The sequence below is a fragment of the Lonchura striata genome, chromosome 1 (assembly GCF_046129695.1).
Source record: "Lonchura striata isolate bLonStr1 chromosome 1, bLonStr1.mat, whole genome shotgun sequence".
In the NCBI taxonomy this organism is placed as follows: domain Eukaryota; kingdom Metazoa; phylum Chordata; class Aves; order Passeriformes; family Estrildidae; genus Lonchura; species Lonchura striata.
In genome coordinates this window covers 53,568,336-53,582,036 of record NC_134603.1, presented here as the reverse complement: position 1 = coordinate 53,582,036, position 13,701 = coordinate 53,568,336, and the positions used below count along the sequence as shown (strand labels likewise).

At 45.4% G+C, this 13,701-nt stretch overlaps 1 protein-coding gene across 8 annotated transcripts in view; it reads right to left on the bottom strand.

Annotated features, from left to right (window-relative positions):
• The window catches only part of LDLRAD4 (low density lipoprotein receptor class A domain containing 4), a 280,667-nt gene that overhangs the window by 15,677 nt on the left and 251,289 nt on the right, over nucleotides 1-13,701 (bottom strand). For 6 of the 8 annotated variants that reach the window (XM_077784472.1, XM_077784474.1, XM_021527802.3 and 3 more), the window contains one exon: nucleotides 6,298-6,452. In XM_077784472.1, coding sequence (XP_077640598.1) covers nucleotides 6,298-6,452 — 155 coding nt within the window. Of the gene's footprint in view, nucleotides 1-6,297; nucleotides 6,453-9,363; nucleotides 9,574-9,920; nucleotides 10,002-13,701 lie in introns of those variants that run through there. The other 2 variants (XM_021527806.2, XM_021527805.3) reach the window with 2 other exon arrangements.

Below are 13,701 nucleotides of genomic sequence, written 5' to 3'. Positions count from 1 at the left end.
TTCATTATTACTGAATGGTGTTCAGACATAGTCAGGGCCTTTTCTGCTCCTCACCTCAGCCCACCAGCAAGGAGGCTGGGGGTGCACAAGGAGCTGGGAGGGGACACAGCCCAGACAGCTGACCCCACTGACCAAAGGGACATTCCAGAGCATATGGCATCACGATCAGTACGCAGAGCCAGGGGAAGAATGGAAAGGGGACTTTGGGTGCAACAGCATTTGTCTTCACAAGTCACTGTTACACACCATGGAGCACTGATGCCCTGGAAATGGATGGACACATGCCTGTCCCTGGGCAGTGGGGAATAAACTCCTTGTTTTGCTCTCCCTATGAACCTGTCTTGATCTCAGCCCACAAGTGCTCACTTTTACTCTCCCAATTCTTTACTCCAGCCTGCTGGGAGCAAGTGGCTGTGTGGTGCTTAGTTGCCAGCTGGGGTTAAACCGTGGTAATCCCATATAATCCAAACTTTTCTTTTTTTTGCTGACTGTTAAGGAGATTTACAGGCTTTCTCCACTATTAAGTTTCTGCAAAATAGAACTCTGCCTGAAATTATGTTTTCTGAGAAACAAAAGTAAGTTTTGCACTTTCTAAAATGCATTACAATTATTAAGAAGGTCCCTCTTTTCCTATTAACACAGATTAACAGATTTTTTCTAAAACACAGATTTCAATTTTATTTTTATACAAAAACATACACACACACAAATACACACATTTCTTTTGCAAGTGAAATGTTCCAGACAGCAGTGTAGTTTCTGATTTTGGCCCTAGGTGGTACATTACACCACATTAAAGCAGTGGCTTGTTGAAAAGGCTCCAGGAAGGCACAGGGGCTCATTCTTCCTGATATCTTCCTGGGTGATACAGACCACCACAGCTTTGAAGATAGCAACAAACACAAGCAAAACAAACTATTGTGTTGTCCCCAACAGAATAATGAGTATTCCAGCAGGATTGCTTGTTCCTTTAAAAACAATTCCTCAAGGGCAGGAAAAGTGAGGCTGTCTAACAGAGCAGTGCACGGTACCAAGGAGAAGTACTAGAGAATTGCAGAGTGCCAAATCTCTCAGTCTGCCTCCCTACACTTACTGCAATTCCTGTTACTTAATGCTTTAAAACTTTTATTTCCCCAACTTCACAGCACTTCATCACTTTAAGTAATCTTCATTTCATTCAACTGAAGGGAGTAAGTACTACTAGCCTTCCTTCTTTGGTTGGAGATGAAGCAAGTTGCCCTAGGTGACACAGAGTCAGGTACCACCCAAAGCCAGCCTCCTTGCTTCTAGTCCTACCTGCAGATTTCCTGGACAATCCTGCCCTTATTAAATGTGTAATGACTTTAACTGTGGGAGACTTCAAAGAGAAGCAACCGAGCTTGCTATCCCTCTTGGCAGCACTCCCTGAGGAGAGGCAAGCCCATGTCCCTCAAGGAGACAGCAGGAGAATACAGTGCACATCCAGCCCTTGCCAAATGATGACTGGTACAAACAGAAAAGATTTGGCAAAGCAGGGTGGTCTACAGCACTCACTCTCTCTCCTGGCTGTAGACTGGGTTCTTGTTCCCAGTGGTATTTTCTTTCTTTTGCACATGAAAGTAAGAAAATGAGAATGAGTGGCCCAGGGACACCAGCAGGGAACAGACAGAATAATACCAATGCCAGTAGGAAATAATTTAAAATACCAGCAGGAAAGACTAACATTTGAAATTACTGACAAATCCCTGAGCTGTCAATATTATTGAGTATTTTCTGTCACCCTCCTGACATTCCCCTCTTATTCTGAAATAGCTGGTACAGGGCAGAAGGGAGTATTTTTCACATCTGTGCTCCTGGAGCTTGGCATCCAAGACTGGCATTCCCAATGCAGGTTTTAATGCAAGTTGACCAGCCTGAGCAGCAATGCTGCCTTCCATGCTGGGAGGCAGGGGCTAGTCAGGGTGAGCATCTTATGTGATGGATGCAGGGATTTGCTGCCAGGAGTAGGCCTGGGGCAGTACAAGTGTTCAGCACTCATTCAACATCTGCTTTATAAAAGAAGACAATGCAAAGACATCAGGATAGGGAAAAGGAATGAAATTAGGAACACAAGAAGCTCATTAAGTAACTCTCTGTAAGTCAGTTAATCTCTTTCCCCTCAGTGTCCCCATGGAAATCACCGGTGATGACATTAAGAGTTAGTCATTGGGAAGCAAGACTTGTATTTTTGTCCCAGCAAACAGCAGAGCGAACCAGCAGCAGCTCAGCTGCAGCTACCTACAGTCCAGCAGGACACTTTTGGTCACCTGCAATAGTGGTACCCCCCAATACAAGGTCAACAAAGGCACAGCCAGCAATGCTGCAACACAGACCTCCCCTGGGCTATCAGACACACATACCCTCTGCACAGATGTGCCCTTTCAGGGCTGCCACTTGGCTCTGCCCCAGAATCCCCCAGCACTGCCACTAGCAGCAGTTGCTCACACACAGGAGGTTCCACTGTTTCAAAGTGAAGCAGCCCCTGGTGTACTCCACACCCTACGGCTTTTGCATCCCTCTCAGGTGCTCTGCAACCCTTGGCTTGCTCCCAGCTGTGAAGCCAAACACTGCTGATGGATAAGCCAGCAGCAGGAAACATTCAATATTTTTCCCCTTGTGATACAGACACTGTTCAGCACCTTGCAGGCTCACTCCAGGCTACCGCTCATGCCAACATGGTTACTGCTCAGCATCTTTCCACCTCTCATAATTAGGACGCCAAATTTCTTCTGTTAATGTTAAAACAGGGCGGAAATGCTTAACAGCCTCACTTGGAGAGGGCAGGCAGCATCCTGAGCACTGCAGCAGAAGCACCCACTGCTCCAGAGCACTCAATGTTTGTCCTGCCCTTGGCTGTGATCTGCTTAAGGCCTTGGCCCAAAAACCAAGGTAATAAAATACCAAAGACCAGGGGAAAGACTGGAAGATAACACTCAGAGGAATGAAAAGAAAAATAAAGAAAAAACATAAAGATGAACAGAAAACTGTATTTACAGAACAGGCATGGAACAACAACATGTAGCGCGCACTTGCCAAAGAGCAGCCTTTTTTTCCCATGACTGGTCCTTTTTCTGCCCTTCAAACATTAACACTTGTGATTGCAGTGATTTCATCTTTTTAATATTCTAATTTCTGACTTTCTCATTATCATCCTCTTTCATTTTTATTTTATTTGAGGATGTTTGTTCAGGTGGTTTTTTGTTTGTTTGTGTAGCCATGAAGAAGTTCAAGCCAAAAAAGAAATCTACTAACATCTTTCATTTCTGATGCCTAACCCATGAGTTTTACAGGTCTGAGGCTGGCAATAAAGGCAGTAGATAATTCAGCTGATCACTTCTATTACACTCTGTAGAAGAACCAGAATAATAGAGATCATTTGTTCAATAGCTGGTCTTTATAAGCCCAGAAACCTGTGCAGTTCAGCCACCACTTTAGTTGATGGAAGGCATAATTATCTAGAAATAAGACAGGCTTAAAGAAAAAGAAAACTGAAGATAACAAAAGGACCAAAAAAAAAAAAAAAAAAAAAGCCCCATCTGAACAGGAAAGGCTGGATTCTACATTTTGATACACCTCTGCTACCTCAGTTACATGAAAGGATGTTCACTTCAGAACTAGCCAACAGTCAAATAATTTGCTTTACCATTTTCTTTCAATAAACACGTCTGAATTTCCTCTATTTCCATTCACTATTTCTCTACCAAAAAAAGACTTAAATCACAATAATATTTTCTTCAGACATTAGTTGTTTAAAACATTTTTATCTGTTTTTAGAGTCTATATACCATTAAAAAATATTCCCTTGCAAGAAAATCCACTTGGATAGCATGTACACACAGAACAAGATGTGTGCCTCGAAAAAACAAATGAATTTAGAAGTATATAACCTGCATCTCACCACTCACACTATTATCTTGTGCATGCCATTCCACTGTGGACAGTGAAAACAGACTGGTCATTTGAAGTTTCTCACCACAGAGCATTTACTTTAGTTTTCTGACCCTCATTCTCTGCACATTGCTTTTAATTTTTGCACTGCACAGCCAGTTTCTATCAGAATTTCCTTCCAACACCCAAGACAAAAGAAAATTCAAAGTTTTTGACATCTGAACTCAGAGACCTCTAAATCCCCATTCCCCACAAGTATGACTTTCTTCTAAGAAGAGCTGCAGCTTATCAGAAATTCAGATGAGTAATAGTGATGATAAACCTATACCAAAGGGTTTCAGAAGAATTAGTAACTGGTTCTTTCCATCCCCTCATCAATTCCCATGAAGTGCTCACTTGGCTGTGATTATTGTTACTTATAATGGTGGCATCAAACTAAAACTGAGTCAGTGTTTTAAAAAATCATTTTTAAAACTCTGAAACTGAGTTGATGTTTTAAAAATTACTTAAGACCAGTTCTAGGTACTAAATCAGCTCCCAAGTCCCAGCTGCCAAACTGCATATTATTCTACACAAGAAGGTGAAGTTTTCTTCCTTGTGCCCAGGAAAAAAAAAAAAAAAAAAAAAAAAAAAAAAAAAAAAAAAAAAAAAATTACTGGCTCTGTCTGATAACAGACAATAGTAATGAGCCATACAAAGGAAATAATGGGTTATTTCATGCATTTGACAGCTTACTACAGTTTAAAAAGATTTGTGAAGATGAAAATGCATTTCATTTATCTCAAACTATTTCATTTTAGGCATCTAGCAATTATAGCTAACACTTTTCAGACAGAATTGTGGTTCTTGAATTACAGTGTCCATTTCAAAGCAACATTTAAATTAATCTAGTCAATTTTTCCAGTCCTCAAGTCCACGAGGTTAAGGTTTGACAAGTTCCAGTTTCCAAATTAGAGCTAAGCATCTGTACACTACCGAAGTGCCAGGCAATGAGGCAGCCTCTCCTTGAGGAGGCAGCTCCTTTCCTCCCCTTGCAGCCTCCAAGGAAAGAGCAATTCACCCCAGTAAAATGGCACAGGTGATGTACTAAGAGAGAGCTTTGGGAACCCTGCATTGTCACATTGTACAGCTGACTTTGGGGAGGGAGCTGCCAATTGCCAGAGTTGTCAGGGAGGCAGCTCCACAGCAGCCACTGTGGCATCTCTGCCTCCTTCCCTGTCAATGCTGCCTCCCCTGCCGAAATCTAACCCTAACAAGAAGTGCAAAAACAAAAAGCCAGCAATTAGTGCTCAGCCAGAGCAGTCCCCTGAAGCCTCTCACAACTACCTCAGCAGCTCCCTAGGGAGCACAAAGAGGGAAGAAACATAAGACTGGAATGGATAAAAAGGCGAGACTGTGGTGTCAGAACTGGTGTAAACCATTATGATCACATCTCTCAGTTACAAACTGACTTTTTTTGACAGCAAAGGGAAGCTGTGAACTCAGCACTGCTACAGGAATTCAATGCATCAAAAGATGACTTCATAAATGGCCCCTTGGTCACTGCTGTCAGCAAAGAGGCCAAGGGCACCTCTGTGGGAAAAGCACATCAGAAGGAAGGACCTCCCTGCAACACCACAGGGCACTGTGCGGCTTGTGGGGGATATCCCAAGGTCAGGGACACACTGTGGTTAACCCTCACAAGGGAGAAGAGCATCCCACCCAGCAAACTCCTGGCTCACAAAGCATATTAGGTGCTCAATTACTGTTGGGTTGACTACACACACTCTTATAACAAGTACTAACTGAGATTCCCTCTTAAGCCTTTGACTGTGTAACAGTACATCTTAAGCATGCCAGGTCCTTGGAGAGACCCTTTTTCTAGCCTCTTCTTGCTGTTTTAATGAAACAAACATTACATTTTCCTGGGCCCTTACTGGGACGATGGTTTTGATCCAGCAAGCAGCCATGGCAGCGTCACAAAACAGTAACAGCAATAAAACAATAAAACCCCAGGATATCAAACAATATATGGAAAGTCATAACAACGTGTATTTCAAATCTTTGTACCCCAGCTAATCTCCATTCATTCCCCTTTTACACTCCCTTCTCAAATTACAGCAGCAGCAAACACAATGTCCCATCTAAGCCTCCAAATGCAAAATGAATATAGGCTACATAAAACATAGCAGGGTCTAAAAATAATTGAAGACAGTGTATCTTAAATTTGCATTCCAAGTTTGTTTTCTACTGACAAATACAACTTTGGCAAAAGATCTAACTATAGGGAGTATTAAAAGTGATATTAGAAGTTTTTCCAGCAGTTGCCTATACCAGAGCTCTGTGGGAGGGTTTGCTGCAGGCCCATACAGCCCAAGGAAAAGGAGTTTGGGGCAAGGGGCTCCCACTCACCGTCTGCAGAGTTTCTTCCTGTCTTCTGCTTTGGCTCTGTCGGTTGATAAAGGAGCGTGTCGAGAGTTTGTAATGGTTCAACAAGCAGATGATCACTACCACCATAACAGTTATAACCACGATTATAATGATGATTTGAACAAACTCCAGTTCAGCTAAAACAAAGAAAAAAAAGAGGAAAATGTGTCATCAACACAAAGAAGGTTAACCATCAAAGCAACAACCTGAAAAGACCCTCAATATTTATCTGAGATAGATCTGGCTTGAGATACTCTTGCTGTCCATTCTGCATAGTTTCATGACAAAAACTGTTCTAAAAAAGTATGAAAACTATTTAATTTTTGCCAGAGCAAATTGATCAGAATCAGTGGCTGTAGGTCAAAACTAAGAAGCTTCTTGGTGATCCTTCTCTGCAGCCTCCACAGGAAATAAACTCTTCCACAGATGAGCCTTTTTGGACAAAACAATTTCACTGAACCAAAAAAAACCAAAGAAATCTCATACACACAAACCCCATTCTATTTTAATAGCCATCTGTAATACCAACAGAGTCCTGAGGGTTCCATAAGCTTCAAAGCCTGAGAGGAATCAGGACCCTGATTATTTAGTACACTACCCTTATTTTTTTTATCAAGTAAAAAGCATAAAACTATTTAACTAGAGTGGAAAACCTTAAGTCTATTGAATCTACATGCAGTGTCTTTTTCAATTACCACCTTCTCTCCAACTAGTAACTTCTCTAGGCCTTTCCCAGTCAGGTAAAAATCTAAAAAGAGCTCTGGTACTCTAAAACAAGCTATGTTCCACCACAGTTAAAAATGAAATTAGGGCCCTGGTTGTTGCAAGAGATACAATTACAATGAACTCCGTCAGAACCCATCCTCTTATCTGAAGCCCTGCCTATACCACAAATATTAAGTATATTTAGAAATGAGTCACTCTTGCACCCTTTTGGCTATACTGGAGCAGCAAGGATGAGCAATGTAAGGGGAAAAATTGCCCTTTGCAGTTACCTAGTTGATGATATTTCTATGGAAACTGCATTGCTCACAGGGGATGCGCTCATCTTGAAAGACAACTCCAGTTAATGGGAGGAGGTCTTTGGTTGCTAGGCTGGTAGAAAAAGCAAAGAAGCAGCTAAAGTTGCTCAGTTTTAGTACTTTTCAAAAAGGGCAGCACTTTTTGGATGCAAAAACATGAACTTTGGAGAACCAATACTAAACTTCTGTTTTAAAAAAATTAATAGGGAAAGAGAGATGCCATAAGAAAATGAAAGGACAGAACAAATATCAGAAAACAAGCCCCTTTCCCCCCATCTCTAATTTGTAGTCATGCTCAGCTTTCTGTGTGACAGCAGAACACTTGTGCAGACACAACACAACTGTGAAACTGAGGTAGAAAAATGCCACTCAAAAATAAAATCTAAGGTGAACCTGCAGTGGACCTAAAGGAGAACCGCGGCTGTTACGTTTTTCTGAGATCTCTTGCAAACAAAACATCAGATACAGGAGCTGCAAGTGTGCTGGTATCTAGTGGGGGCTGGTGCCAAGGTGCAGGCACAGCCACAGCACCAAAGTGCTGAGGGTCTGCAATCGTAAGGCTAAGGAAAGAGTAAAGGGCAAAAATATGTCTATCACTTTATCACTCTTTGCTGTTAAGTACTTTCCACTCATCATTAAGACCACCAAGGTTACCAAAGAATTTTGTTAGTTATTGCTATGTGCTCTGCTTTTGCTATCAACCCCACACTCAGGGCAGCAATCTTTCTTTTTCCCCTTTCTTGCGTCACTGGAAGCTAACAATGCCAGCACCAAAAGATCAAAAAGCAGGAAGAACAAAATTAATTTAAAAATAAACCCACCCAAACCACAGTTAAGTTAAAAGTCAGTTTTTCTTGGCTCAGGAACACAGAGCACAGACTTTACACAGTTAACAACTTCTGCAATTCACATTCTGTGGCTACTGAAATACTAAAGGGTCTCTCTATCAAAACGTTTTTTGGGTCCATGACACACATTAGACTGGAAATTGAGAGACTGTTGCTAAAGGGCAGCATGCAAAACAACCAATGATTATTTAGGCTTTCCTAGAATGCACAGATCACTAGAATGACATGTTACTTCTCTATCTGCCAAGGACAGAGTCTTCTAAATTTATCGAGACCCCTGCATTTCAGGGACGAGGGACAGTACCCTCCCTTAGAGATGAGTGACTTGGTCTGTGAGCACTTCCCGTGGGAGGGAATAATTTGAAAATGTTTGATTAAAACATGGCCATACAATAAAGAAAATAAAAACCACAGCACACGGCTCTGAGCACATGGGATGTCCCACATTCAGTTTACATTGTAAACACCAAACTGCAACAGAACACATTACTGATGTTCAAGAGGATTTCCTCAACGGAAAGCATCGGGAAAGAAAGATAATTTTAAATCTCTTCTTCCTCCCGAGTGACGCGCCTGCTGCTCATTAGGTTATTAGCAGTAAAAAGCACAGGCGGATTGCAGCAGCAGCAGCCTGTATTTGCTGGCACTGATCAAGGCCATTTAAATAGTTCCTAGCGGCTGCTGACAGGCACTGGGTCACCCCGACCCCCATCACGTCCCCTGCCCAACACCTGCCAGGCGCGAAGGGCCACCGCCTTCCACACAGGCATCGCCTCCTCCCCACTCTTCCTATAAATCAACTGGGCGACAAACCGGGCAAACCTTCAGGAAGAGAAATGCTCTGGTTTTACTGCCCTGACCCTGTCACACACACACATCCGTTTCTTTATGCGCAAGAAACATTTCTAATGAAAATTCCCTATGGCAAAAAACCCCTAAAACCAAAAAAAAAACCCTAAAACACGTTTGAGGGTAAACGCCCAACACGGAAAAGGCAACACGCTGCATCAAATTACCTTCTCAGAAGAGCTCGAAGAGAGAGACATAATTTACAACCCTACCAGCAATCACACCAGACCGTCACCCCGAACCTCCCCCCGCAGCTCCGCCGGCGCGCCGGGCTCTGCGGTGCCCGGGGCCGCATCCCGCGGTCCCTGCCCCTGCGGCCGCGCCGGTACCTCTTTCCAACAACAGGTCTTTTAACCGCGCATCCTTCACCGCTGTCTTGTTAAGCCGCTCACTGGACATGCTCGCCTCCGCCGGGCGGGGGGCTCAAGCCGCTCCGCCAGCCCCCGCGGCGGGCACCGCATCCCCGGCAGCCCCGGGCTCCATCCAGAGAGGGGACGCGGTCAGGGAGGCTGCCAGGGAGCCTCCCGCCCGCGCCTCTCCCGGCGCTCGGAGCGCGGCTGCCGCCCCGCCGCCGCCGCCGCCGGAGCGGGCGGGCACGGCCGGCACCGGCCGCTCCCGCCCCGCCGTGCCCCGGCCGCGCGTGTGCGCGCACGCACGGACACCAGGGTCCCGCCGGGCTCCGCGCCCGGGACGAAACGAGTGGGGGGAAAAAAAATCAAAAATCAAAAAACCCAAACCACAACAACAACAACAAAAAGGAAAAAAAAAATAAAAAACAGTCGACCGGCGAGAACAAAAATAATGGAAAGGCGCTGCCCCGCTGCTGGGCGAGCCCCGCGGGGAGGCGCAGCCAGGGAGGGAAGGAGGGATGCAGGAAGGTCCGTACCTGACCCGCGCCGCCGCCGCTCTTTAAGCCCGGCCCGGCGCGGCGCGCTCGGGGCGCCCCGGCTCCGCCGCCTGCCCCGGCCCGCCCGCGCCTGCGCCGCGCCCGCGCCGCCCCCGCGCACGTGCCCGCGCCCCGCCCCGCCCCGCCCGCCGGGACGGGCCCGCGCGGGGCCGGCCGCGCTCCCGGCTCTGAGGGGCGCCCGCCGCTGGGTGTGCTCCCGGCGTCACACCGACAGCCACAGACAGCCAGGGATCCTCCCGGCCCCGGCTGCCTTAGCCGAAGTTCCACGGGCAGCCGTGTGTGTGCGCCTGTGCCTGAAGCATTAGGGAGTCGCATCCTGGAGCTATACTGTAAAACCGTAACCATCAGAAGGAGCAATGCCTGTAACCTGTGTAAAAATAAAACCTAAAGAAGGAGGGGAAAGAAGAACACCGGGCTCCAGCCGCATGTGTGTTTTTTGGCAGAACTCCCAGCTCCAGCTCTGCCCTCCTCCGAAGCCCTGTGCCTGCCAGTGAACCCCCCTGCTGCCCCTGAGCCCCGTGCCTATCAACCCCCCTGGCCGCTCTGAGCCCCTATGCCTGCCCCAGCCCAGCCACTGAGGCAGCCTTTTTGGCTGATGAGCACTGCCAGATGGCTTCCTCATCCTGCTCCCCACCGGAGCCAGCAGCGGGAACTTAGGGCTGTCCCTGCTGCGTAGGAGCAGCGCGGTCCCACAGTGTCTCTGCCCTGTTAGGAAGCACCATTAGCACCGTGTTCCTCAATTCCCACGATGTTCCTGGCTTCACCATCATGGCCAAGACTCCTCCTGTTCCGAGTTACTTCTTTGGATTATGGTGGCATCCCCAAAGCACTGAATGAGACCAGTGTGTTTATGTGAACAAGAAAAGTGAGTTCACCCTCCGGCCCACACTTGGCCAGAGCCTTGGAGCTCCTGAAAGCAGAGATGGGCTGCAGCACTGGGGAGGCTCCATGCCCCTCTCCCAGCAGGCTGTGGCTGGCTCAGCTCAGCTCAGCTCACAGCAGCACAGCTCTCCCCCACACACAGCACAGGCCCCCAGGACATGCTGGCACTGACCATGGAGGCAGACCCGCTGCTGCCCATGCCTTTCATGTTTGTAAAACCCATGGACCAGCCTCAAATAAAAAGATGCCCTAATTAAAAGAGCCAGTCAAAGTCAAAAAGCCATGAGGGGAAAGAGGCTGAGAGGAGTGGGCTTGCTTGCAGTCACCTATCAAGCTAGCACTATGAAGAGCCAGGGGTTTAAAAATATTAGAAAGACATATCCTTCTATATATATCCACAGCACACAGCAGGGCCTCTCTCCTGGTTACAGGCTATCCCCACTGTCTGGATTTATTAAACTGTTGTTGACGTTTAGCTTGATACTGCAAGGTCTAAGGTCTCAATCCAAACACAACAGTTAAGCTGGAGGACAGTGATTGTGGACTGTAAATAAATATCCTTTGAGAATTCCTAGAAGAGCAGAATGAGTTCAAATTATGTGTCAATAGAATGCTTTTGTGTAAGTGGAGTATTAACCAAGCAGCCCTGTTACCAGCAGAGAGAAGTAATTCAGTACAGACAGCAGATGTGGAGCACCTTCAAAATTACAATCTGATTGTCCTTAAACTACTTTGAAAATAATTAATTCAACAGACCAGACTTCTGAGCATGGCTGTTGTGTGGGTATAACCACTCAGTACAGAACTGCTGCTGAGGCCAATTGCCTTCCTGTTGCAAACTCTTTGTTTTCCAGGACAGATAAAGGAAGTTTCTGAGCCAAAGACTGACCTATATACATCATTCCCCAACCCAGTGTCTAAAATGAGAAGCTGGTTTCTGATGAGTGCAGTTTAAAGATTACAAAGAAAGCACAAATTAATATATTGGCATTAATGCTTCTCCTTTACTCATACAATTGAATTGCAGATGTTTAGTCTTCAGTTTCTGACAAGCATTAACACATGACATAAAATAATCTCTTTGGCAAGACTGGGGATTCAGTATAGAGACTGGTAACTAACACTTTATTCCCTCTCTAGGCCAATACCTACCATTATTGTACAAGTACAGGCACAATGACTGCAAAATGGTCACAGACTTCTGTATCCATAAGTAGCGCACCTGATAAGCATCCTCAAGAACATCCTCAGAACAGTATTTGGCTCATCACCTATATATTATGAATTTATCACAAACTTTTTAATGTGAATCAAGCCCTGTGCCAGAGACCCCATATAAGCTTCTCTGTCAACAAGAATGGGGGAGCAGCTTCCTACTAAAACTCCAAGTAGCAGGTTACACCATGACCTCTGAGCAGGACGGCTGCTCTGGCGTCAGGATTGAAGCTCCTTAAGCAGGTTCTGGCACAGAGGCATAATGCTTCTCCACAGGCCATTACAAGTCTAGCATATTAATGATAAAACCAAGGGCTAGTTAAACTTGGTAACAGGTGAAATTTTATGAAGGACATGTTCACTGATCTGTCTCTTCAGATCATTCTGGGAAAACAAAAGACTCATTCTGGAACCCACAAGAACAAAATCTGAATTTTTTTATTTTACTGTTAGTAAAGATGTTAATCTTAAGTGTAAAGAAACAGTCATGCTTTGGTGACCAAAACTGCACAGATACTGCTTTCTCAATATGAGTTTTGCATTTCTGCTACTTCTCCTTTTTTTTCTCTGATTCTCTATAGACATTACTGACTGTGGGCAGGTTCTTGGCCAGTTGTGGTACTTTGAAGAGTAGGAGAAAACCTGCAGTCTTAAAAATGGACAATAAGGGGGTGTTTCCTCCTGCCTGCAGCCAGCCCCTTGGGGTCACTCACTTGGGGAGCCTGAACAGTGGGTGTGTGTGCAGAGGTGCTTCCCCCTCCCTGCACCATCAAGCAACTTCAAGGCTTCAAGCAACTGCATAGGCACCCATTGAAAGCCCCATGCCCCCACCTCTCAAACTGCCACCACTTGGGGGAAATTTTCACCTTTCTGATTAAATCCTGAGTTTAAGTTTGTTAGGAAAAGACAGAGGAACAGCACCAACCAAGGGAAAGAAAGAGTGCTTTTCTCATAGACAGTGAACTCAAGGAAATTATTTGTCAGTACTATGTATCCAGATGTATTATTTTGTGTTTAATGTGATTAGGTGCAAGGAACAAGCAGATGGGAGCACTGTGGAGAGATTAGCAACACAACCCAAAAGAAGTAAAGTTGGTGGAAAGAAGAAGACAGGCCTCTAAATTAACTCCCTGTTAAAGCTGTTCTTTACTCTCCAGTAATAAGAAGGATTAGGAAATTCAAGTAGTCTTTCATATGTATAGTTGGTTGCACAGCCTGAGTGATCCCTGTGCTGGCCACGCATGCAGGGGTTTGTTTTCCTCTGCTGGAAGGAGGGTTCAATCAGGGACACTGAATTATAACATGCTGATTTAAAAGTAATCACCGTTTCAGACCTGACTAGCACTGGCTCTGTTTCCACTGGTGAGTGAGAAAATCTACTTATGAATTATCCCCACTGCAGTTCTATTAGTCCTCACATGTTGGCTCGACATAGGTAATTTACAGTCGTCTGTTCCAGCAGGGTTAAATGGTACAGTGAGCATAATGCCCTGGCCCTGCTTACCCTGGAGATCACACTGCTGGTAACTTCGATGCTCCCCTACCACTGCTGAAAAACAGGTACAGAATTTCCTGGTGCTCATGCTTGAGGAATGAGAAGTTCTGGACAGGGAAAGGCAGCTGCAAATACGAGGAAGATAATCAACTCAGACTATTCAGACCA